Below are 19,448 nucleotides of genomic sequence, written 5' to 3' on the forward strand. Positions count from 1 at the left end.
GCCCGCAGGCTCCGCCCCCGCCGTCCGCCCGGGCCCCGCCGCCGGGCGCTCAGAGGACGGGACGCGGCGAGGCCCCGCCCCGGCCCCGCCCCGGCCCCGCCCCGGCCCCGGCCGCCGCAGGGGAGGGGCCGTGCGCCTCCGGCCGGATCCCACGTCGGCTCCCGCGGGGCTCCCTCCGGCTCCCCAAAGGCGGCGGATGCCGGCCCTCCTGGGCCTCCGGGCCTGCGGCTGCGCTCGTGGCCTGCGGTCGGGGTTCTGAGGCCTGGACGAAGTGGATCGATCTGGGGGCGTAATTAGAAAGTGATTGCAAATTGAGAGGTGTGTACTGTAGACACTGGGAGGCTCGGGTCGGGTGGGGGGGACACAGGGGCAAACGGGAACGCGACGAGCCCGAGGCGACAAGCGCGGCCTTGTGACGCCTTTGCTCACACGTCCACAAGGTCCCCCTGCCGCCCCCGACGCGCCGTCACGGGGGCCCACCGTTCTGTCTGGAGGGCGGCTCCCGTGCCCTGGGACCCAGCGATCCTCCCACAGGGACCTTGTAAGGAAAGAGTCTAAAATACAGAGAGCTCTAGCGCCACGACGGCTCCGCTTAGACTCCAGGAGCCTCCCCGTTGGCAGACGCAACTTCCAGATCGAGGTAACCGGTTTCAGGTCTCTACTGCTGCAATCGGGGCTTCGTTTTTTTTTTTTTTTCTTTTCCTCTCTCTCTCTCTCTTTTTCATGGGGTTTGGGATGGGAGATTAAGCGGACCACCCGTCAAACTCTTACACGCTCGTGGCTGCGGTCCGCGCGCCGCACCGGCGGAGCCCAGGAGAGGGAGCCGGTGCGCGCACACGGGCCGCCGCCGGACCCGGACCCGGAGCTCGGAGCTCGGGGTGTTTACATCTGGCTCCGAGCAGGCAATTCGGAAAGATCGGCTTAATGAGTCCTCCTGAAGGTCCACTGGCACACCCCGCGTCCCCACAGGCAGCACAGAAGTGATGGGATCCAGTGCCAGGCCTTCTGGGCCCCACCTGCACGACTCCCTTATTGTCCCTGGGGCTGTTTTCAATGAGGACGTAGACAGGATCACGGCCTCAGGTCCCTCCTGCCTGCGCAGCCTGAGGTGGCACTCGTCTCTGCCAGGCCCACGTACTCCCCGTACCTCAGCTGCCACTGGCTGTCCCCAAAGGATCTCATCTGCCTCTCTCAGTGTAGACACTGAAGCGGGTTGTCAGTCAAAGGGGATGGTATAGGCCCGCATGCCTCTGCTGAGTAGGCCCCCACACGGCTTGCCTCTACTCTAGGCCACCAAACCTCAGGTGACAATTGGTTTCTCCCACCTGGTCTATCATGCCTCTGCCTTTCACGGCCCACAGCTTAAATGACAGCTGGAATGACCTCAAGGACCCCTCGTCCTGCTTTCCAGGACAGGCACCAAAATGTCGTTTTCATGTCACTGTCGTCATCAGGGCCCTCGTGTGTCTACCTAGTGCCCCATTCTCCTTTCTGGCCTTCCAATGGGACCCGGGCCCCAAGGCCCTCATGTCTGGGACTCATGTGCCACATGGGGCAGGGGAGGCCCGAGTGCCCTGTCATGTGGCTCCAGCCTCTGCTCCCGGGGAGCTGGCGCCGCTGCAGCAGGTGGGCGCAGTGGCCTGGCTTCTGGAGGAGCCCAGGTCCGAACTCAGTCGGAGGCCCTCACCCCTCCGCCTGAGGTGAGGCACCAGGAGCTGACACCTAAGGGAACACTCCCCTCCCGGCCCCAGGCCTTGCCCTGGCGTTGGCATCCAGGGGTTACATGTTAGTTGAATGTTGAACCGGGCCCAGAGCCTCTACCCCAGCTTGGGCACCCAGAGCTGAAGGGACTGTGGGCTGTCCTCGCAGGGGCCCTCCTGTCCCGTCCCCATGCAAGGATCTGGAGCCAGTTCAGAGCCCTCATGCCTCACAGCTGAGGTGACAGACGTCTTTCCTCACCTGGGATTGGTTGCATCTGCCTGCTGTAAACACAGGGATGCGAGGTGACAGACGTGTCTCCTCACTGGGTCTGTAGGACTCCAGAACTGAGGTGTCACTTGTCTCACTTCAGCGAGGCCCTAAATTGTGTGTCAGACTGTATTCACTGAGAGCGAGCTGAGGTGACAAGCCACTGTCCTCACCTGGCCCCTCACGCTTGTACTTCATTGTGGAGGGGACAGCTGATCATCATGACCTGGGACCTCATGCCTCTTCTCCACCATAGGTTCCTAGAGCTGACAGCTGACTGTCCTCATCGGGTCCCTCTGTCTTTGCTCCTCAGTCACCCAGGGGTCAGGTGACAGTTGAGTGGCATCACCAGGGCCCTTATGTGTATGCCCCAGGGTGGCACCCAGTTCCAAGGTGTCAGCTGACTACCCTCACCAGGGTCCTTGTGCCGGCCACAGTAGGGACCCTCAGAGCAGGACACGGGGAGGTCCCAACCCTCCTCCCTCCCCACTCACACATGGTCAGTACGTGTCAGGCGCCCCGGGGGAGCTGGGTCCCTCTCCTACTTTGGGCTCCTGCTGCCCCCCTTACGTGGATCTCCCCACAACTTCAGGGTAATCCTCCCTGGTGAGGCCACGCCAGCAGGTTCCCTGGGGACCCGAGACCATCCCCAGAACACAGCCCTGCTGGGTCCCCAGGGCCCACGAATGTCTGTGGGGCTCTGGAAAGGACTCTAAGCTTGAAGACACCTGCCAGGGTCAGTAAGGGCTCTTCCCGAACCCCAGGGGATTGAAGTCACCCTCTGGTCCCCAGCCCGAGGATGGGAGGTTCCAGGACATAGGCCACAGCTGCTGGGAATGGAGGCGGCCCCCAGCCCGACGTGGGCAGAACAGCACCCTCTGGTGGCAAGCAGGGGATGGCGTGGCCACTTCGGCAGAGGCCCCCCCCCCCCCCCCCCCCCCCCCCCCCCCGGCGACCCCACTCTGGGCCACCATCCCCTTGTGTCGTCCAGGGCATGTAGCCGCACCGCAGTCAAGGGTAAGCCCCTCTGCAGCTACGCAGGGGGCCCGGTTGTCCCAGGCTGGTCCCACCGGCCCCTGGGGGCATCTGCCGCGGTGCCCTCCCCAGAGGCCACGGGCACCAGGAAGGACCAAGGCTGCTGCCCCGGGGCCGAAGCCCGGCCTCCCATCCTGGCCACGCGGGATCCTGAGTCCACATCCCACCGAGCAAAGTCCACACTCGAGGGTGTGGGATGCATCCCTACCCCATCAAGCTCCTTCCTTCCCTCTTCAGGTGAACTTGGTCCTCTCCCTCCTTCCTTAATCTGGGGGCACCACCTCCCCTGGTGGTGGTGGGGACGGGGAGAATGGAGATGGCACCCAGGGGTGCAACTTGTGTGCACAAGGGTGACACCTGCTGTTAGTCTCTCCTCCACCTACGTATTGCTCGTGGGTGGGACCCCGCCTCACCCCCACAGCCGGCGCTCAGCCAGCCAGGCACACCCTGGCCTTCGTCCCCCTAGCCAGGCCCCCCAGCTGTTGCCATCTCAGCCCAGAGGGACAGCGCAGGAGCCCAGCTGGTGTTCAGTGGCGGGCTGAGGCCTGGATGGCTGGAGCAAATAGCTCTGGGCAACTGGTTCCCAAGCAGGGGTGGGGGACCAGAGGGGCCCAGGGACAAGCTGGAGGGAGGACTCGTGGCGGCCAAGTCCTTGCTAACAGCCTGGGCTAAGTCGCCACCTCGCCGGGAGCAGAGCCTCCCCACCCTGGTGATTCTCTGGGTTGCTGGTCCCTCCGTAAAATGTACCACCGTCTGACCATTCTGGTGCTGGGGGGCTGCGTCTCCCAGGACCCAGGCTCCTGCCGTGTCCCCAGAGCTCAGCTGAGCAGAGCTGGGGGACGGCAGGACAGACACTCAGGGGCTGCTGCCTTTGTTGGGCTGTGCTGGGGTGAGCAGTGCCCCCCATCTGTGTGCGCCCGGGTCCTTGGAGCGTGGCCTTATTTGGAAATAGACTTTACAGAGATAATCAAGGTAAGTTAGCCTGACGGAGCGGAGCGGAGCGGGCCCCTGATCCACCGTGACTGGTGTCCTGAGAAGACAAACCAGGAGACACGCAGACAGACAAGGCAGTGCGTGCAGACGGCAGACAGAGACCGGGGTGCTGTGTTTACCAGCCAAGCAAGGCCAAGGACGCTGGCCACGACCCGCCGCGAGAAGAGGCAAGCAGGTCCCCAGAGCCTTCGGAGGAGCTCCGCCCTGCCAACACCTGGGTTTCTCACCTCTCGCCTCTGGAGCTGGGGGAGGACGGACGACTGTTGCCTTAAACTCCCTGTCCCCCGCACGCGGTGCCTTGTCACAGCTACCCCCCACCCTGGCGCCAAGGTTGGTCACAAAAGCCCGCTCCCTTTCCTTCCTAAATACTTCTTGCCTCCACGGACCCTCCACGGCAGGGAGTGTACCTGGCCCTCAGCGATTCTGTGATGTGACCTCGCTGTGGCAGGGTCGGGGCTGGGGTGGGGGCCCACGTGGGCAGCGCATTCAGTGGAAGCAATGCTGGAAGGTGAGAATCAACGTGACCCCATCTCGTACCCCTACGTGGTCTTGTGCCCAACCCCCCCCCCCCCCCGAGTGGAGCAGAGTGAAGAGCCCACGTGGGGGGCGGGACTCAGTGGTGCCTAGATGTGGGGTCAGGGTGAAGGCAGCCTGGACTGCCACTCCCAGCGGGTGAGGGATGGGTGGCCACGGGCCGGCCTCAGGCGCAGGCGGCCTCCTCCACGGTTACAAGTGGCAGGAAGGAAACAACCAGGGAACAGGCGGGTCTGTTTGTGGATTTAATGGCAGGGGGCTGAGATGGGGTGTGCCACTTGCTGTTTCTGCATTTCTGGTGGCGAGGGATCCCCTGTAGGTGCGCTGAGGTGGGCGGGCCATGGAGTGCAGAGCTGGGGTGGTGGGGGAGCTGGTGGGGCAGAGGGACATTCAGGGGGCTCAAGACACAGGGGACTGACTGCTGGGCAGCATGGAGGTCCCTTCCAGCGGGTGACCAGGAATGTCGAGTGGCACAGAGACTGCTGTGAGAGCGCTTGACCCCTTCCCCCCAGTTCCGAGGTCCTTGCCCACAGCCAGCAGGAGTGTGGGGTGGCCACTGGCCCCCTCCCCGCCCCCAACGTCACCCCTTCTTCCTGTCCTAGGTGGAGGAAAAGTGGAGAAGCCACTCTACTTGCTTCTGTTGGGGTTCAGTCCTGGGGGCAGAGGCTGGCTCAGGAGGGGCCAGTGGCAGCTAGGGATGGTCACGGCGCGAGTCTCGAGTGCTTGGCGGTTGCGGAATGTAGCTAGGCCCGGGGTGACCAGGGACCAGGAATGTGACACTAAGGCCTATGGTCCTGAAGCCCTCCCGACGTGGGGTTAGGGTGGTAGGCAAGTGGGACGAACAAAGACGGATGGGGCCAAGGTGGGTGGGGTGGGGACCTGGGGCCCGGGGCTCAGAGCTTGTGGGGGTTCACCCACTTGTAGGTGCCCTCGTACTGGAAGCCCACTCTCTTCATCAGCTCATCTGCCTCCGGGGGGCCTCGGCTGGGAGAGTGACAGGCAGAGGGGAGATGTGAGGGAGGCCCTGGGCTCCCGTGCCTCCCCCCGCCCCCAGGGTCCCGTCCTTCCCTCCCCACTCGGCCCCTCACCTGCCGTAAACGTAAGGGATGGGCTGTGGCTTCTCGCGCTCGATCTTATGCAACAGTGGCGTGAAGATCCGCCAGGCTTCCCGGAGCTCGTCACTGAGGGGGACACGGTGTGGCTTGCGGGGGTGCTTCTGGGGGGTATGGGGGGAGCGAGGGAGGGAGAAGACTGCCCCCTGACCTGGAGCCCAGCTCGGTCCCCCCGCACACCCAGGGCACACAGGTGCCCCTCACCTGCGTACAAAGTGCATCTGGTTCCCACAGAAGACGTCCAGGATGAGGCGCTCGTAGGCATCGGGGAGCTTCACGTTCTGCAAGGAGGAGGAGGGGTGAGGCCGCCTGTCCACGCGGACCGCAGCCACCCCTACCCCGGGGCCGGGTGCCCACCTTGTATCTGTTGCCGTAGGTCAGGTCCAGCTCGGACTCCTCAGGGTTGAAGAACATGCCGGGCTTCTTGGTCATCATCTTGGTGTACACGGCCTCGTTGGGCTGCACGCGGATCACCAGCTCGTTGCGCTTGCACTGCTGCTGGAAGATGTCGCCGGCCACGTCGCGGAACTGCAGCCGCACCTCAGCCTTGCGCTCGTTCAGCGCTTTGCCGCAGCGCAGGATGAAGGGCACCCCTGGTGGGGAGGCTGGCGTCAGGCCCCACGGTGCCGTCCCGAGGGTGGGAGGGGCAGGGGACGGAGCGTGGGGACGGGCGTGCAGGTGTGTGCACGTGCACGTGCGTGTGCAACGCGTGGCCACGTCCCCCTGACCCGGGGCCTCTCCTGTCCAGCATCCCTTCCTGGGAGGGGCTCGGACCGGAGGGCAAGGGCTCCACGGGGCCCCCGAGGCCCTGCCCGCCAGGCCTGGTGGCGTCCCGTCCACATACCGTCCCACCTCTCGTTCTCCACGTAGAGGACGACGGCTGCGAAGGTGGCAGTGGTGGACCCGTGGGGCACTGTGGGGTCATCCAGGTACCCTTTGGTGGACTCCCCCTCTCCACTGGGGTTCCCCACGTACTGGCCCAGGACCACGTTGTCAGCCTGCACCTCCGAGATACACTTTAACACCTTGACCTGGAAGAGGATCAGGAGACGGGGTCCGTGGGTAACCGGGTGGAGCAGCCACGTACGGGACCCAGCGGGGTGGGCTTCCTGGAGGTGGGCGACGGGTCAGCACAGGCAGGGGGCGGTGGCCAGTCAGCGTGTTCACCCTCCTGAGGGTACGGCCACGGCCCTCCTACCCAAGGGCTCTGTGGGGCCACCTGGAACCCCCCCCCACGAAGGGGAGGCTGAGAGCTAGACGCCATGAGTCTGCCTGGGGTCCCCCAACAGCCACCGCAGGCCTGGCAGCAGGGCCCAGGAGGGTGCGCCTCTGCCCACCTTCTCGTCGCGGACGTCGTCTGAGTCCGTGGAGGCAGGCTTCTCCATGGCCACCAGACACAGCATCTGCAGGAGGTGGTTCTGCATCACGTCCCTGCGGAGGGAGAAGTGGGTGGAACTCGGCTCGGGGGGCATTCGGGTGGTGAGGAAGGAGCGAGGAGGGCTCACCTCGGCCCCGTCCCTGTTGGCCAGGCTCTGGGGACTCAGTACCTCAAGTGGGGCTTTCTAGCAACAAGCTGTGAAACCTGCTTCCTGAGCCGTGTCTGGCCCTGGAGGTCCCCTCGGGGAAGGCAAGGGCCGGGACCCCTTCCTTCACAGCCTTCACAGCCACCACCGAGCACTCACACCCACCCACGAATCTGAACCTTGGCGTGGAAGGAGCCCCCCAGAACAGGGAGGGGTGACCCTGCAGAACGGGAGGATGGCACCCGTCGCTCGTGCTGACTCTCCAGGAAGGGACACAGGCTCTCACCGGATGATCCCAAATTCATCGAAGTAGCCCCCACGGCCCTCGGTGCCAAAGGGCTCCTTGAAAGTGAGGATGACGCAGGCGATGTTGTCTCGGTTCCAGATGGGGCCGAAGATCCTGTTGGCAAACCTGCAGGAGGGGCAGGGCGGAGGGTGCTGCCGGGCCCCCCGGGCCCCCACCCCGGCCCCAGCCCCTCTGCCCGCCGCCGGGCCGGGCCGCACCTCAGCACCATGAGGTTCTGGACCATCTCCTTGCCCAGGTAGTGGTCGATGCGGTAGATCTGGTCCTCGCGGAACAAAGACGAGATGTGGTTGGACAGCCTGTCGGAGCTCTGCAGGTCCCTCCCGAAGGGCTTCTCCACGATGACACGGTTCCAGCCTCTGCGGGGGCCCAGCGCTGTGTCACCCCACACCCTCGCTGGGCAGCAGGGCCCCGAACCCCGTAAGTCCCCCTCCTCGAGAAGAGGCAGCGCCTTCCCTGCCCCTGCGCCTCCTGAGGTGCCCAGCAGAGCCCCCGGCACCTCGTGTCCCCCAGAGCTGCGCAGACAACTTGCTCAGAAGCCTCCCTGCCCGACCCGCTGGTGCCGCCCCTGGGTGGCCCCACTCCCTTCCAGCCCCGTGCAGGGTCCTCAGTCAAAGGTGGCCTGGGTGCGGGCGGGACAGCTGGGGAGCCTTTCTCTGCTGCTCCCCGCAGGCAGTTAATGTGGCATTTTGCCTTCAAAACCAGGACACTCCTGATTCTAGGAAGCAAAGGGTTGCAGAAAAGGAGGTGGTGGGGGGCTGGGGTGACTGGGTGACGGGCACTGAGCACGGCACTTGATGGGATGAGCGCTGGGTGTTAGACTGTATGTTGGCAAACTGAATTCAAATTAAAAAAATGTAAGAAAACAAAACGTGGGACAGCTCTTAGTCCCGCGGCCAAGATGACCAAGAAAAGAAGGAATAATGGTTGTGCCAAAAAAGGCCGCTGCACCAACTGTGCCTGTTGTGTGCTCAAGGACAAGGCCATTAAGAAGTCCGTTATTTGGTGGGGCGGCCTAGGTGGCTCAGCGGTTTAGCGTCGCCTTCAGCCCGTGGCGTGATCCTGGAGACCCGGGATCGAGTCCCATGTCGGGCTCCCTGCATGGAGCCTGCTCCTCCCTCGGCCTGGGCCTCTGCCTCTCTCTCTCTCTGTGTCTCTCATGAATAAATAAAATCTTAAAAAAAAAGTTCATTATTCGGGACATAGTGGAGGCTGCCACCGTTAGGGACATTTCCGAAGTGAGTGTCTTCGACGCCTATGTGCTTCCCAAGCTGTATGTGAAGCTCTATTATTGCGTGAGTTGTGCCACTCACAGCAAGGTAGTCAGGAATCGCTCTCATGAAGTGCGGAAGGACCAAGCCTCCCCCCACTCCGATTTAGACCCGCGGGTGCTGCTCCACGACCTCCACCAAAGTCCATGTAAGGAAGTAAGTCCTTAACGACTGGAGAAAAAGTGTTCTCCAGAAAAAAAATAAATGTCGATGATACTTTTAAAAAAAGAAAAAACCCCAAAACCTGAGGCAAAGTGAAACATGACTGTGGCTTTGAGAAAAGCACGGCCGAGTAATATTCCATTGTCGGAAAAGAATAAACATTATATGGTCTCATTCATTTGGCGAATATAAAAGTTAGTGAAAAGGAATTAAGGGGAAAGGAGAGAAAATGAGTGAAAATATCAGTGAGGGTGACAAAACATGAGAGACACCTAACTCTGGGAAACGAACAAGGGATAGTGGTAGGGGAGGTGGGCGGGGGGTTGGGGTGACTGGGTGACGGGCACTGAGGGGGCACTTGGTGGGATGAGCACTGGGTGTTATGCTATAGGTTGGCAAATTGAACTCCAATAAAAAAAACAAAAAGAAAAAAAAAGAAAAAATAATGAAAAAAAGAAAGAAAAAAGAAAAAAGAAAAGAAAGAAAAAAGAAAAAAAGAAAAAAGAGAAAAGAAAAAAAAGAAAGAAAAAAAGAGAAACAAAAAGAAAAAGAGGAAAAAAAAAAAAAAGCAGCAGCAGGGCCAGCAGGGCCAGGGCTGGAGGAGGCGGAATCCCGCGAGCGCCGCCGCCACCTCGCGGCCGCCAGGGCACCCAGCGCCCCCGAAGGACCGAGAGCGCCGGCAGCAGGTTCCAGGTTCGTGGAGCAACAGCGCCCCCCCGTGGTCGTCGCGGGAGCAGCTGGGGGAAGGGGCATTCCTGGCGCAGGGGCCGCAGGATCGCCAGGAGGGAGCCGGGGAGGGGGGGCGCGTCCCCCCACGGGGACCCCATCAGCGCCTCGGAGGGCTAACGCAGGTAGAGAGCAGACGGGTCGCCACCTGCTGCGGACTCCGCAGACGCTCGCCCCGGGGGCCCGACAGGTGGGGCCAGGGCCGCCTAGGAGGCAGGAGGGCAGAGGACAAGCCTTACGTGTGGCTCATGCAGGTCTCGCGGATGTTCTTGGTGACCGCCTCGTAGACCGTGGGGGGCAGCGCCAGGTAAAACAGGCGGTTGGTGTGCGGCCCCTGGTGGAGCGCGTTCACGTGGCTGTGCAGGCGCTCGTAGGAGGCCACGTCGTCATACTGGCCGGCCACGTAGGAGTTGCGGGCAAAGAACTCCTCCAGCTTGGGCTTCTCGTCTGCTGTGGCCTGAGACAGTGAGAAAGGTGGACACAGGGACGCGGCCCGGCCCTCCCTCCCGCCCCACAGCCCAGCCCCCTCCCATCAGCTGTGCGGGCCCACGGGGTTGGCGGCGGCAGCACCACGCGGGACACGGGCTCCAGCACTCCCAGGCTGGGCCCTCGGCCTGCAGTCACCCCCCGGGGGGCCTGGGGCCCTGACACAGGGGTGGCACTTCAGGAGGTGTGACCCGGCGGGACTCTCTGAAGTCACACCACCAGCCTCTGGTGTGTGGGCAAGAGGCAGCTCTGTGATTTTTGTGGGATGATGCTGTTTCAGCTCCTGGCCCTGGCAGGGGTGACGGTGTGGGGGGCACGGCAGGGAGGACCCTGGGAGCGCTGGGGAACGGGGCCTCAAGCTGGCAGGGTCCCTGCGCCGGGCTCCATGACACTTGGGTCATCAAAGTGGCAGGGGCGGGCGGCGCACGGCTGTGTGGGTTGTGGGCAGCGTGCGTGCTCCGGGTGCGTGGGGGGGGCGGGGGTGAGAAGCGCCAGGGCGGGAGCACCTCCACCAAGGCAGGGGAGGGGCGCCCCTCACGGACACCCCCGGAAGCCGCTCACTTTGAAGAAGGGCTCGCTCTGCTTCCGGATGTCGGCCACGGTGAGGCGGGAGCGCGCGAAGCCCACGACGTAGGTGTCCTCAGGCAGGAGGCCGTCCCGGAAGAGCCACCTGAGGGCAGAGCATGACTCGGGCCGGCCGGATGGGGAGGGCTGGGGACACGGGGACACGGGGACTCGGGGCGGGCGCTGCTTACCAGATGGTGGGGTAGATCTTCTTCTTGGCCAGGTCGCCCTGCAGCAGAGGGAACGGGGTGCTTAGGAGAAGCGTGGGCACGACCTCGACGGTCTGCTCCCTTTCAACCTGGGCACTCGCCCAGGGTCCCTACTGGGCCGCAAGCGTGCCTGTCGTGCCCGTGCAAGCAGCAGGAGGAGCTCGAATGGGAGCCTGCGCTGGCACTTCACCCTGACTCAGGTGACAGCGCCCGCGTCCCGCGGTAGCCACCTCGAGGTGAACGGACCTCATGCCAGGAGGCCTGTTGCCCGACCTGCAGGCCCTGGGATCACACGGACCACGGTCTCTGGTCACAGTGTAAGCAAGGAAAGCACAGCCAGGCCCCAAAGCCCACCTCCGAAGGCCCACGGGCTGAAGAGAATCTGAAGGAAGACTCTAGAACTGAACGGCAACAGAAATAGCAAAGAGCAAAACCTATGCGGTGTGCCCTGGGCTGCTGCCTCTAGATCGGGGCCAATGAGCTTATTAGTGTCCGATTTAAGAAGTCACAGAGGGACGCCTGGGTGGCTCAGTAGTTGACCATCTGCCTTCGGCCCAGGGCATGATCCTGGGGACCGAGTCCCACGTCCGGCTCCCTGCGTGGAGCCTGCTTCTCCCTCTGCCTGTGTCTCTGCCTCCCTCTCTGTGTCTCTCGTGAATAAATAAATAAAATTCTTAAAAAAATTTCAGACAAAAGAGTAGGATTAGAAAGCCAAAGCCAAGCAAGTTACAAGGCAGGAAATGATGAAAAAATATAAATTAATAAAATAGAAAATAAGCCAAAAGAAAATATCAAGAAATCCAAAAGCTGGTGTTTGAAAGAGCTGAAGAAAAACCGACAACCCTCTGGCGAGACTACTTTTTTAAAAGGTGCCAGGAATTAGGGGTGCAACAGAACACAAGTACAAGCAGGAAAACACAACTTCAATGAAATGGGCAAAATTCTAAAAAAATGCCACCTACCCAAACAGAGACAGGGACCCGAGTGGGCAATGGTCATGAAGGAAATTGGATTGTGACCACAAACCTTTCCACCAAGGCAAGGGCAACACTGACCCTGGCACTAGATCGCTTTCCCAGGGTGGGGGTGGGGGGGCTACCACAAAGCCAGAAAGATGGAACTCCGTTCTGAGGCCGAGTCCGTCTGCAACCTGGAAACATAACCTACTCCTGCAGCAAAATTTAAAAACCCACTTAAAAACTGATCAAATAAAAAAAAAAAAAGAAAAAAACCTGATCAAATACTTTGCGGGGAAGAGAAACGAATGGCTAACAAACACACGACAAAGTTTTCAAGATCTTCAGTTGTCAGGAAAATGCAAACGAAAGCAGCACACCTAGTGTTGGAGGGGATGCGGAGCACACGTCTACACATGCACGTGCACAGCAGCCTCAACTCAGTGTCCCCGCGGGGTAGACAAGCCAAAGGCTCCAGGTAGGTGGACAAGCTGTAAGTGAAGCTCTAGGATACGCAAGACGAATCTATTCTGGTAAAGATGACATCGCTGGTTGTCTGGGGTGGACTGACTGGGGTGGCCGTCTAAGAACTTTCTGCAGAGATGAAAAGTCCTATGTTGATTTTTTTTTAATTTAAAAGAATACATTTATTTGAGAGAGAGAGGAGAGACACGGAGAGACCGCGCACGTGGAAGGGGCAAAGGGAGAGGGAGAAAGGGAATCTCAAGCAGACTCGTCACTGAACGTGGAGCCCGACGCGGGGCTGGATCCCAGGACCCTGAGATCGTGACCTGAACTGAAACCAAGAATCGGATGTTTAATCAACTATGCCACCCGGGTGCCCCAAAAGGTCCTATGTTGTGATAAAGGTGTTTAACCTGCACCATTAGGATTCGTGCATTTCAACACATTTCAGTTTTGTCCAAGAAAAAAAACCCTGAAAAACAAAAACAACAGTTGAGCGGAGAGTGGGGAGTGGGCGAAACAAGAGGCGGAATGTCGTGGGAACTGGGTAATGGACAGCGGCCATTCATTGTACTTTCTTTTTCTTTTTTTTTTTTTTAAGAGTGAGCAAGTGAGCGAGCAGGGGGTAGAGGGAGAGGGAGCGAGAGAATCCCAAGAGGCTCCACAACCAGCACGGAGCCGATGCGGGGCTCGATCCCACGACCTGAGATCACGACCTGAGCCGAAACCAAGAGTCGGAGGCTCAACCGACTGAGCCGCGCAGGCGTCCCTCATCGCACTATTGTGTCAACTTCGTGGATGTGTGAAATTTCCCAAAATAAAAGGGTGTGAACATATGGCAGCTTCTAGTGACAACACGGCGGAGCCCACATATTCAACAGAGGACTCCCTCGAAAGAGTCACAGGCTTCCTTCTCCCCGAGCTCCAGTTCGGTCACTGCAGCCATCGCAATATGCTGTAATTTTGCAACCTGACAAAGGCACTGTACTCCAGGTGGAAGAGGACGGGGCGGGAGAGGTCACCGGCTGCTGAAGAACAGGAGGCCGGGGCCCTTTCATCTGCCCACCCCGTAACTAGAGCGTGGGATGGGCCTGGGGTGCAAGCCCACGCGCGGCGCCAAGCTCTGCCAATCGGCGGGGAGACAATGGGCCGGGCTGGGGTGGACTGGACTTGCCGTGGGCAGAGCTCAATCCACAGATGAACCTGAATGTTCAACACGAAGTGACCTTTCGGAAGCAATGTGACCCCTGGGTAAGTTCGTTTCCATGAACGACTGCACGACGGAAGCCTCGTGACCAGAACGAAAGCAGCTCCTGCCTGGTTCAGTGCCCCCCAGAGACAAGCACTTCGGACAGCACCAGGGGGCTCTGGGATGGGAGATCCCTCCCCTGGGGGGTGCAGGCTCGGGGGGGGCCCTGTGCCTTGAATGCTCGAGCTCCCTTCTGTCGTCTGCTTCACCTCGAGTCTCCCTGGGTGAGCCCATGTTCCCCCGGGGCTATAGGTGGGGACCCACAGGGGGACCCCTCCAGGAGTCTGTCCCTGCCCAGACCCTAGTGAGCACTGGGCCCACACAGTCAAGTGTCCGCTGGTCATCTCCAGGCTCCCCTGGGACCCTGGATGCCCGAAGCGGGTGGTTTCCAAACTCGGGTCCCCTGGCTTGGCGCCCTGGCTCACTCTGCTGTTCACAACTGACCTCCCAAGGACCCGGAGTGGGTCCCTGTGGTAACCACCACCTTCACAGGGCTGCCCTCCTGGCCCTTCAGCGTGACTCCAAGCCTCAGCCTGGGAAGCGAGCTGGCTCCCTGCCCGCGACCCTCACTGTCCAGGGGCCCCCACTACGGCAGAGTGCCAGTGCCCGCCTCGGGCTTCTCCCATCGCGGGGCTGGAGGGAGACCCCTGCTCAGGGCACCTCAGCCCCGCAGCTCCAGGGAGGACAGGCCTGCTGGGGACAAGCACCCCGGAGAAACCACCAGAACCGTGGCCTGCAAACACGTCCTCACCTCCCTTGTGGCAGGTAATGTTTGCTTCCGATCACATTCCAGGGGCTCAGAGGACCCGTAGCAGGGGCCTAGTGTCCCTCTGCTGAGTCACGGAGCCCAACACCCCAGCTGTTTGTTCTGCTCCCCTCGGGATTAACTACCGACAGAACCTGCTTGCCTTGTTCAGCTCAGCGCCGCGGCATCCCCGTCATCGGGGGAGGGGGATGTGCACCCCGGGGCGGTGGGAGGGGGCCCCTGGGAGGGGGCCGCGCTGCTGCTCCTCCAGTGGGGAAGTGGGGCGGCCTGCCTCCCGCCAGCCTACGCCAAACACTTGCAAGAACCAACACGGAAAGACAGGGAGCAAAGCTGAGGGCGGCAATCCAGGAACAGCGGGCGACACGCAGGCGACATGCGAGTGGGACGCCTCCTGACTTTGTCTGGGGAGCACAGTGGGGAAGAGCCGCGGGGGACATGTGGCAGGCAGGAGAAGCAGGACCTCAGGAAGACCCGAGCCGCTGTATCCCTCCCGGCTGGGGCAAAGGGCCTAGGGCCACCGCCTGCCTGTCGCCGCCTGGCTCTGACCTCGGCTGCCAGTTGTACAAGCCCCAAGCACTGGCGACACCTTTGTGTGAGGATTTCAGGGCGTCGGAGGCTGGCGGCCAGCTGTAGGCCTGGGAGGGGTGGGCCAGCCCAGTCCCCCGAGGGTCACGGGGTCAAGGATCTGCCCGGCCTCCTGGGGTGGGGCCTGGGCCCTGGCTGGGGCCCAGCTGGCTCCTGGCAACTGGGGAGAGAGAGCCTGGGGGCTGCTGATGTAGGCTCCCTCCTCCACCCTGGGGCTCATGAATCATCAGGCCTTTGGGGAAGTGCCAAGGTCATCATGACACAGCAAGAATCTTATCGACCCAAGGTGGGAAAAGTGGCCCTGAAATATCCCGAAAAAAGTGAGGGGCCAAGACAGCTCGGTCACCCCTTGTCTGGGCGCAAACTGGGAGGAGGCCTGAACACCCATCAAGTCCATGGCCCTTGTGCTCCAGGTGGGGAGACTGAGGTCCAGGGGGGTGAGGGGCTTGCTGAGCAGCCTGCAGCGAGCCCATCCTGCCCCCCCCCACCAACTCTCCATCCTAGTCTCTGCCCAGCCCTCCCCTCCTTCCTTCGCTCCCTGTTGGGGGAGAGTCCTTCAGCCCACCCGAGGTCCTATAAGATGGGGGAGGCCAGGATCTGCCAGGATCTGCCAGGCCCAGGGTGGCCCCTTGCCCCCAACACTGGTCTGTAAGGAGAAACTGGTTTCTTTAATTCCAGAGCTTTCCAGATGGGGACGGTAAGTCTCTCTACTCCTTTCCTGGCTGGGGGCAGGAGTCCCGAGGAGGTGGTAAGTGGCCACATAGGAGGAACAGAGAGCAGCTCAAAGCCTATTGGGCAACCATGAGCCAGCACCAGGGCGCTCTCAGGGAGGAAGCTGGGCCTGAGAACGAGGCTTAGGTAAGCAGGTGAGGAAGGAAGGAGGGGCAGAGGAGGGCCATGTGGGCCCAGCCTGCCCCGGGGCATCTGCCAGCCACTGAGGGCTCTGAGTCTGCTCTGCTCTTTGCACGGAATGCTCCCTGACCCTGGCTCTGCACATCTCACTCTGCAGGCTCTCCTCGTGGGACCTGTGTGCTGGAGGCGGCGGGGCCCAAGGGCCCGGTTCTGTTTTCTGTCACATGTGCCACTACGAGCTCTTATTGGGTGACTGACTCCCCTTGGGTCCCTTCCCTCACCACCCAGATCACACAGGGAAGGGAGGGCCGACGCTCACCAGCTTGCAGAGGAGGCACTTGATCACTGAGCGTTGGACGAATGAGCAGTGAGCTTGCTGGGTTCCCAGAAGGGTAGGTTCTGGGACAGTGCACCCTCAGCACCACTGTGCCTACCTCCTAACAGGCAGGAGCAAGCCTCAGGGGCTGGAGGGTGGGAGCTGTTCCAGATGCTGCCTGAGGACGGGAGGCCCACCTGCCCGGCCCCAACCCCCTGGAGCAAACAACTCCTGGACAAGGGGTCCTCCCCCACCCCACCCTGCTGTATGAGCACTTCCCATTTCTGCTCTGAGCATCTGGTTGTCACTCTTGGAGCAGAGGAGAGCAAAGGGGAACCCTACCAATTGCAAACAAAAGTTGCCCAACCCCAAGCTGGCCACAGGCGAAGGCAGTGAGCAGTCACAGAATCAGCTCAGCCCAAGGTCCCTTGGCATTTGTTTCAAAAGTCCTCATTGGCTCCTTAGAAAAGCTGAGGTGCAGAGAAGGAAAGACACTTGCCGGTCACACAGCAAGCTTGGATGCTCTCAAGAAAGTACCTGACAGTTGAGATCCTAGGGTCCTAAGTCATTTATTGTGGCCTGGACTTCTCTGGGGGAGCATCCTCTGACGGCCTGCTATGGGGGCGGGAGGAAGAGGAGTAATAATCCCAAGTAAATGTCTCCTCCAACCTGTTTCTTGGAACTCATGGTCAGAATCCTAGGTATGAGGGTTTGTGGCCAACACAGGCATGGCTCCTCTGAAGAGAACATGCTGGGGCCAGGGTAGAGACTAAGCCCGCTTTCCCTCCCCCATGTCCCTGGGTCCCTCTACTCTCGGGATTATGGAGTCAGAGGACAGCGCTTGGGGTGGCCCGCTGTCCCTGCCTCTGGCAGAGCCCTATCTGCACCCCCAGCACTGTCTCCAGCCTCCTGCTCTCCTTTGCAGAGTTCTGATCAGACTCCCAACAGCTGGCAGAGAGCAGGCTATGCAAAGGCAAAGGTAGTGGCACCTTGATGCACAAAGAAGCAAGTTCCTCCAAGGCTAAGTGCACCTTGACATGGGTGCAGAGACACGATGCCTCCCCTGTCCACAGATAGCTAGTTTTGGTGGAATTCTTCCTTAAGATTATACAGTAAGTTACCAGCAGAGACGTCACAAGACAGTTAACAGGTTGTTGGTCCTGCCCAGGGTGAAAGCAAAGAGCGAAAGCTTTTACTTGGAGACAAAACCCTGGCAGCTCATCTTGCCGCCCCACAGATCCTGTTTCCATGTGGCGCACCAGCAGGCTGCTTTAGTCCGGGGGTCATGGCTCCACTAGGACTCACTCTCCCTCTCCTGTCCCACCCTCCTTCACCTCTGGTCCATGTGCTATACCTCTGCTTCTGCTTGTACCCTTTGATCTTCTAGAACGTGGCAGTTCCCCAGGGTATATGGTGGGGTGGGACAGGTCATAGCTCCTGGGCAGGCCTTGGAAGTTGGGGTAATGACATGGTATTCACAGGAAGGTTGAGTGTTTGTTCCCACGGAACTTGGGGTAGAGACAGACAAGGTGGAGCTCACACCTCAGATCCTGTCTTTGGAATTAATCAACGTGTAATCTACCAAATTACAAACAAATTTGAAAAAGATACAGTATTTCCTTTTTTTTTGCAGTTTTCCCTGTGAAAGAAGAAGTCCAACCAGATAGTCTTGACGGCCCTCCCAGCTCCAGGACATGGGTCTACAATTAATGGCCACAAACAGATTTCAGAACGGCCTGGCAGTGCACGTATACTGGGCGGTACTGGGATGATAGTGGTGCACAGGCAGGACCAAGAGGGAGAGACCAACCGAGCGGGGCCCTTGGGGCCCCAGGACAATCAGTTGGGAAAGTCCAGGCACCCAGCAGGAACGGACGTGATGCAATGGCACACTCTGAGCTTGGCTCTTGAGATGTGGGGCCTGGGGGAGACTCACCGATGCACCCATGATGATGAAGATATGGGTATCAGATTGATGGAAGGCATTGCCCTGGTACAGCTCTTCCCGCAGGATCCCGCACACCTGGGTCCGGCTCAGGGCCACCTGCTCTGCCATGATGCTCTCTGGTTAAAGAAAGGCTTGTTGACACACCAGAACAGGAGAGCATGGGGAAGTTGGCCTCCTTTTGGAGGGGTCCTTTGGGGTCTCACCCAGTGATGCCTGCTTATTAAAACCGCTGAGTGGCCGGGGAACAGGATGGTTGGGAGATTAGGAACTGCAGGATTTGGGCTCCCACCATACTCTCTAGGCGGCTTTGTTGCACGGCGTACTTTACGGAGTTACTCAGAGCACTAGTGGACTCCGGCTGGAGGCTCTGCAGGGCCAAGTGGAACTGCTGGAGCATTGCACAACCTGCCCAGGACCACCTCACCCCAAACTCCAGCGCAAACTCCACAATGAGCTGGAGCACGTTAGACCGGGAGATGACGGAGGGCAGTTCCGGCGCTCCTCCTGCTAAGCTGGGAGTCGCCGGCAGGTCGCGGCCCCTCTGAAGGGTCTCAGTCCCCCCAGGGGGTCAACGGAGGGATTGGGGGGGACATTGGGATCAGGTAAGCGCTTTCGATTTTGCTCCGCTCCCAAGCTGGGCAAATCAAAGGGCCTGGCGGGACCGCACGCCCCTCCGCTGGCCCGGCGCCTGGCCACTACGTTACCTGCGCCCCGCCGCCGACGAACGCCGCGCTCAAAGCCCCGGAATTCCCGGCCGTTTCCGGGGGCTGCGCCCCGCCGGCTCATTTAACCAGCGGGGGCGGGCGCCTGGGCTGAGCTGACCCGCCTCAGGCGAGGCGCGTGGGCGGGGCCGCAACAGGCCCCACCCCGTGGGCGGGGCCGAGCCCAGGCGCGGGGAGGTGCGCGCGCAGCCCGCGCTGGGGCGGAGGGGAAAGCCCGCCCTCCCGCCGCGCAAAGCCTCCACCCTCGGCCCGCCCCGCCCCTTGGGCACCTGCGCGGGCAGCTCGGCCGCCGGGTGCCTTCTGTTCCCGCTCCCTCTGCGCCGCGTCCTCGGTGCCTCGCGCGTCCTCGTGCAGCTCTGCATCGTTCGCCCGCGTACTCATCGCTGGCCTGGCCCAGCCCTACGGTCCAGCTTTCTAGCCCGCCCCGGGCGGCCCTGCGCCCTCGCGGAGGGCTCCACTTCCGCCGGCGGTGTGGCCACGCCTCCTCGACCCTGTTCCTGGGCGGGGCCTCCCACAGCCCGTGCGCCTCTCTATTAGCTCCTCCCCTGGCTGGGGGCGGGGCGGCCTAGCCCCCGGGAGACGAGTTGGAGATTGGGTCGCGACGCCCCCGAAAAGTACAGGTGCTACAAATCACTAGGAACGTCCTGCGGGCCGCCCAGGGCTGGCGGGCTCGGGCTCCCCTCCGGCACGGCCTCTGGCACG

General features: G+C 61.2%; 1 protein-coding gene across 4 annotated transcripts; it reads right to left on the minus strand.

Moving 5' to 3' along the window:
- Positions 1 to 13: 13 nt before the first annotated feature.
- Positions 14 to 19,277, minus strand: G6PD (glucose-6-phosphate dehydrogenase). Of its 4 annotated transcripts, none has more exons than XM_049107743.1 (13): positions 19,016 to 19,277; positions 18,013 to 18,140; positions 10,870 to 10,907; positions 10,676 to 10,784; positions 9,868 to 10,085; positions 7,670 to 7,828; positions 7,452 to 7,577; positions 6,980 to 7,073; positions 6,487 to 6,673; positions 6,000 to 6,235; positions 5,847 to 5,923; positions 5,619 to 5,711; positions 14 to 281 (listed from the first exon to the last, which is right to left on the minus strand). In XM_049107743.1, the coding sequence occupies exons 1-13, from the start codon at positions 19,125 to 19,127 to the stop codon at positions 50 to 52; spliced, it is 1,809 nt and encodes a 602-aa protein (XP_048963700.1). In that variant the 5' UTR covers positions 19,128 to 19,277; the 3' UTR covers positions 14 to 49. The 4 variants fall into 4 exon arrangements, with proteins under 4 accessions (XP_048963700.1, XP_048963701.1, XP_025316330.1 ...); XM_049107744.1 differs by lacking the exon at positions 19,016 to 19,277 and adding an exon at positions 18,729 to 18,887; XM_025460545.3 differs by lacking the exon at positions 14 to 281 and adding an exon at positions 4,763 to 5,514.
- Positions 19,278 to 19,448: the final 171 nt, after the last annotated feature.

This window comes from Canis lupus, chromosome X (assembly GCF_003254725.2).
Source record: "Canis lupus dingo isolate Sandy chromosome X, ASM325472v2, whole genome shotgun sequence".
NCBI lineage: Eukaryota > Metazoa > Chordata > Mammalia > Carnivora > Canidae > Canis > Canis lupus.

Coding starts and splice junctions, on each gene's coding strand:
- G6PD (XM_049107743.1), bottom strand. CDS start 19,127: ATGAGTACGCGGGCGAACGATGCAGAGCTGCACGAGGACGCGCGAGGC. Junction 7,074..7,451: donor GATGAATTTGGGATCATCCG/GTGAGAGCCTGT, acceptor CTCCCTCCGCAG/GGACGTGATGCAGAACCACC. Junction 5,924..5,999: donor CCTACGGCAACAGATACAAG/GTGGGCACCCGG, acceptor TCCTCCTTGCAG/AACGTGAAGCTCCCCGATGC.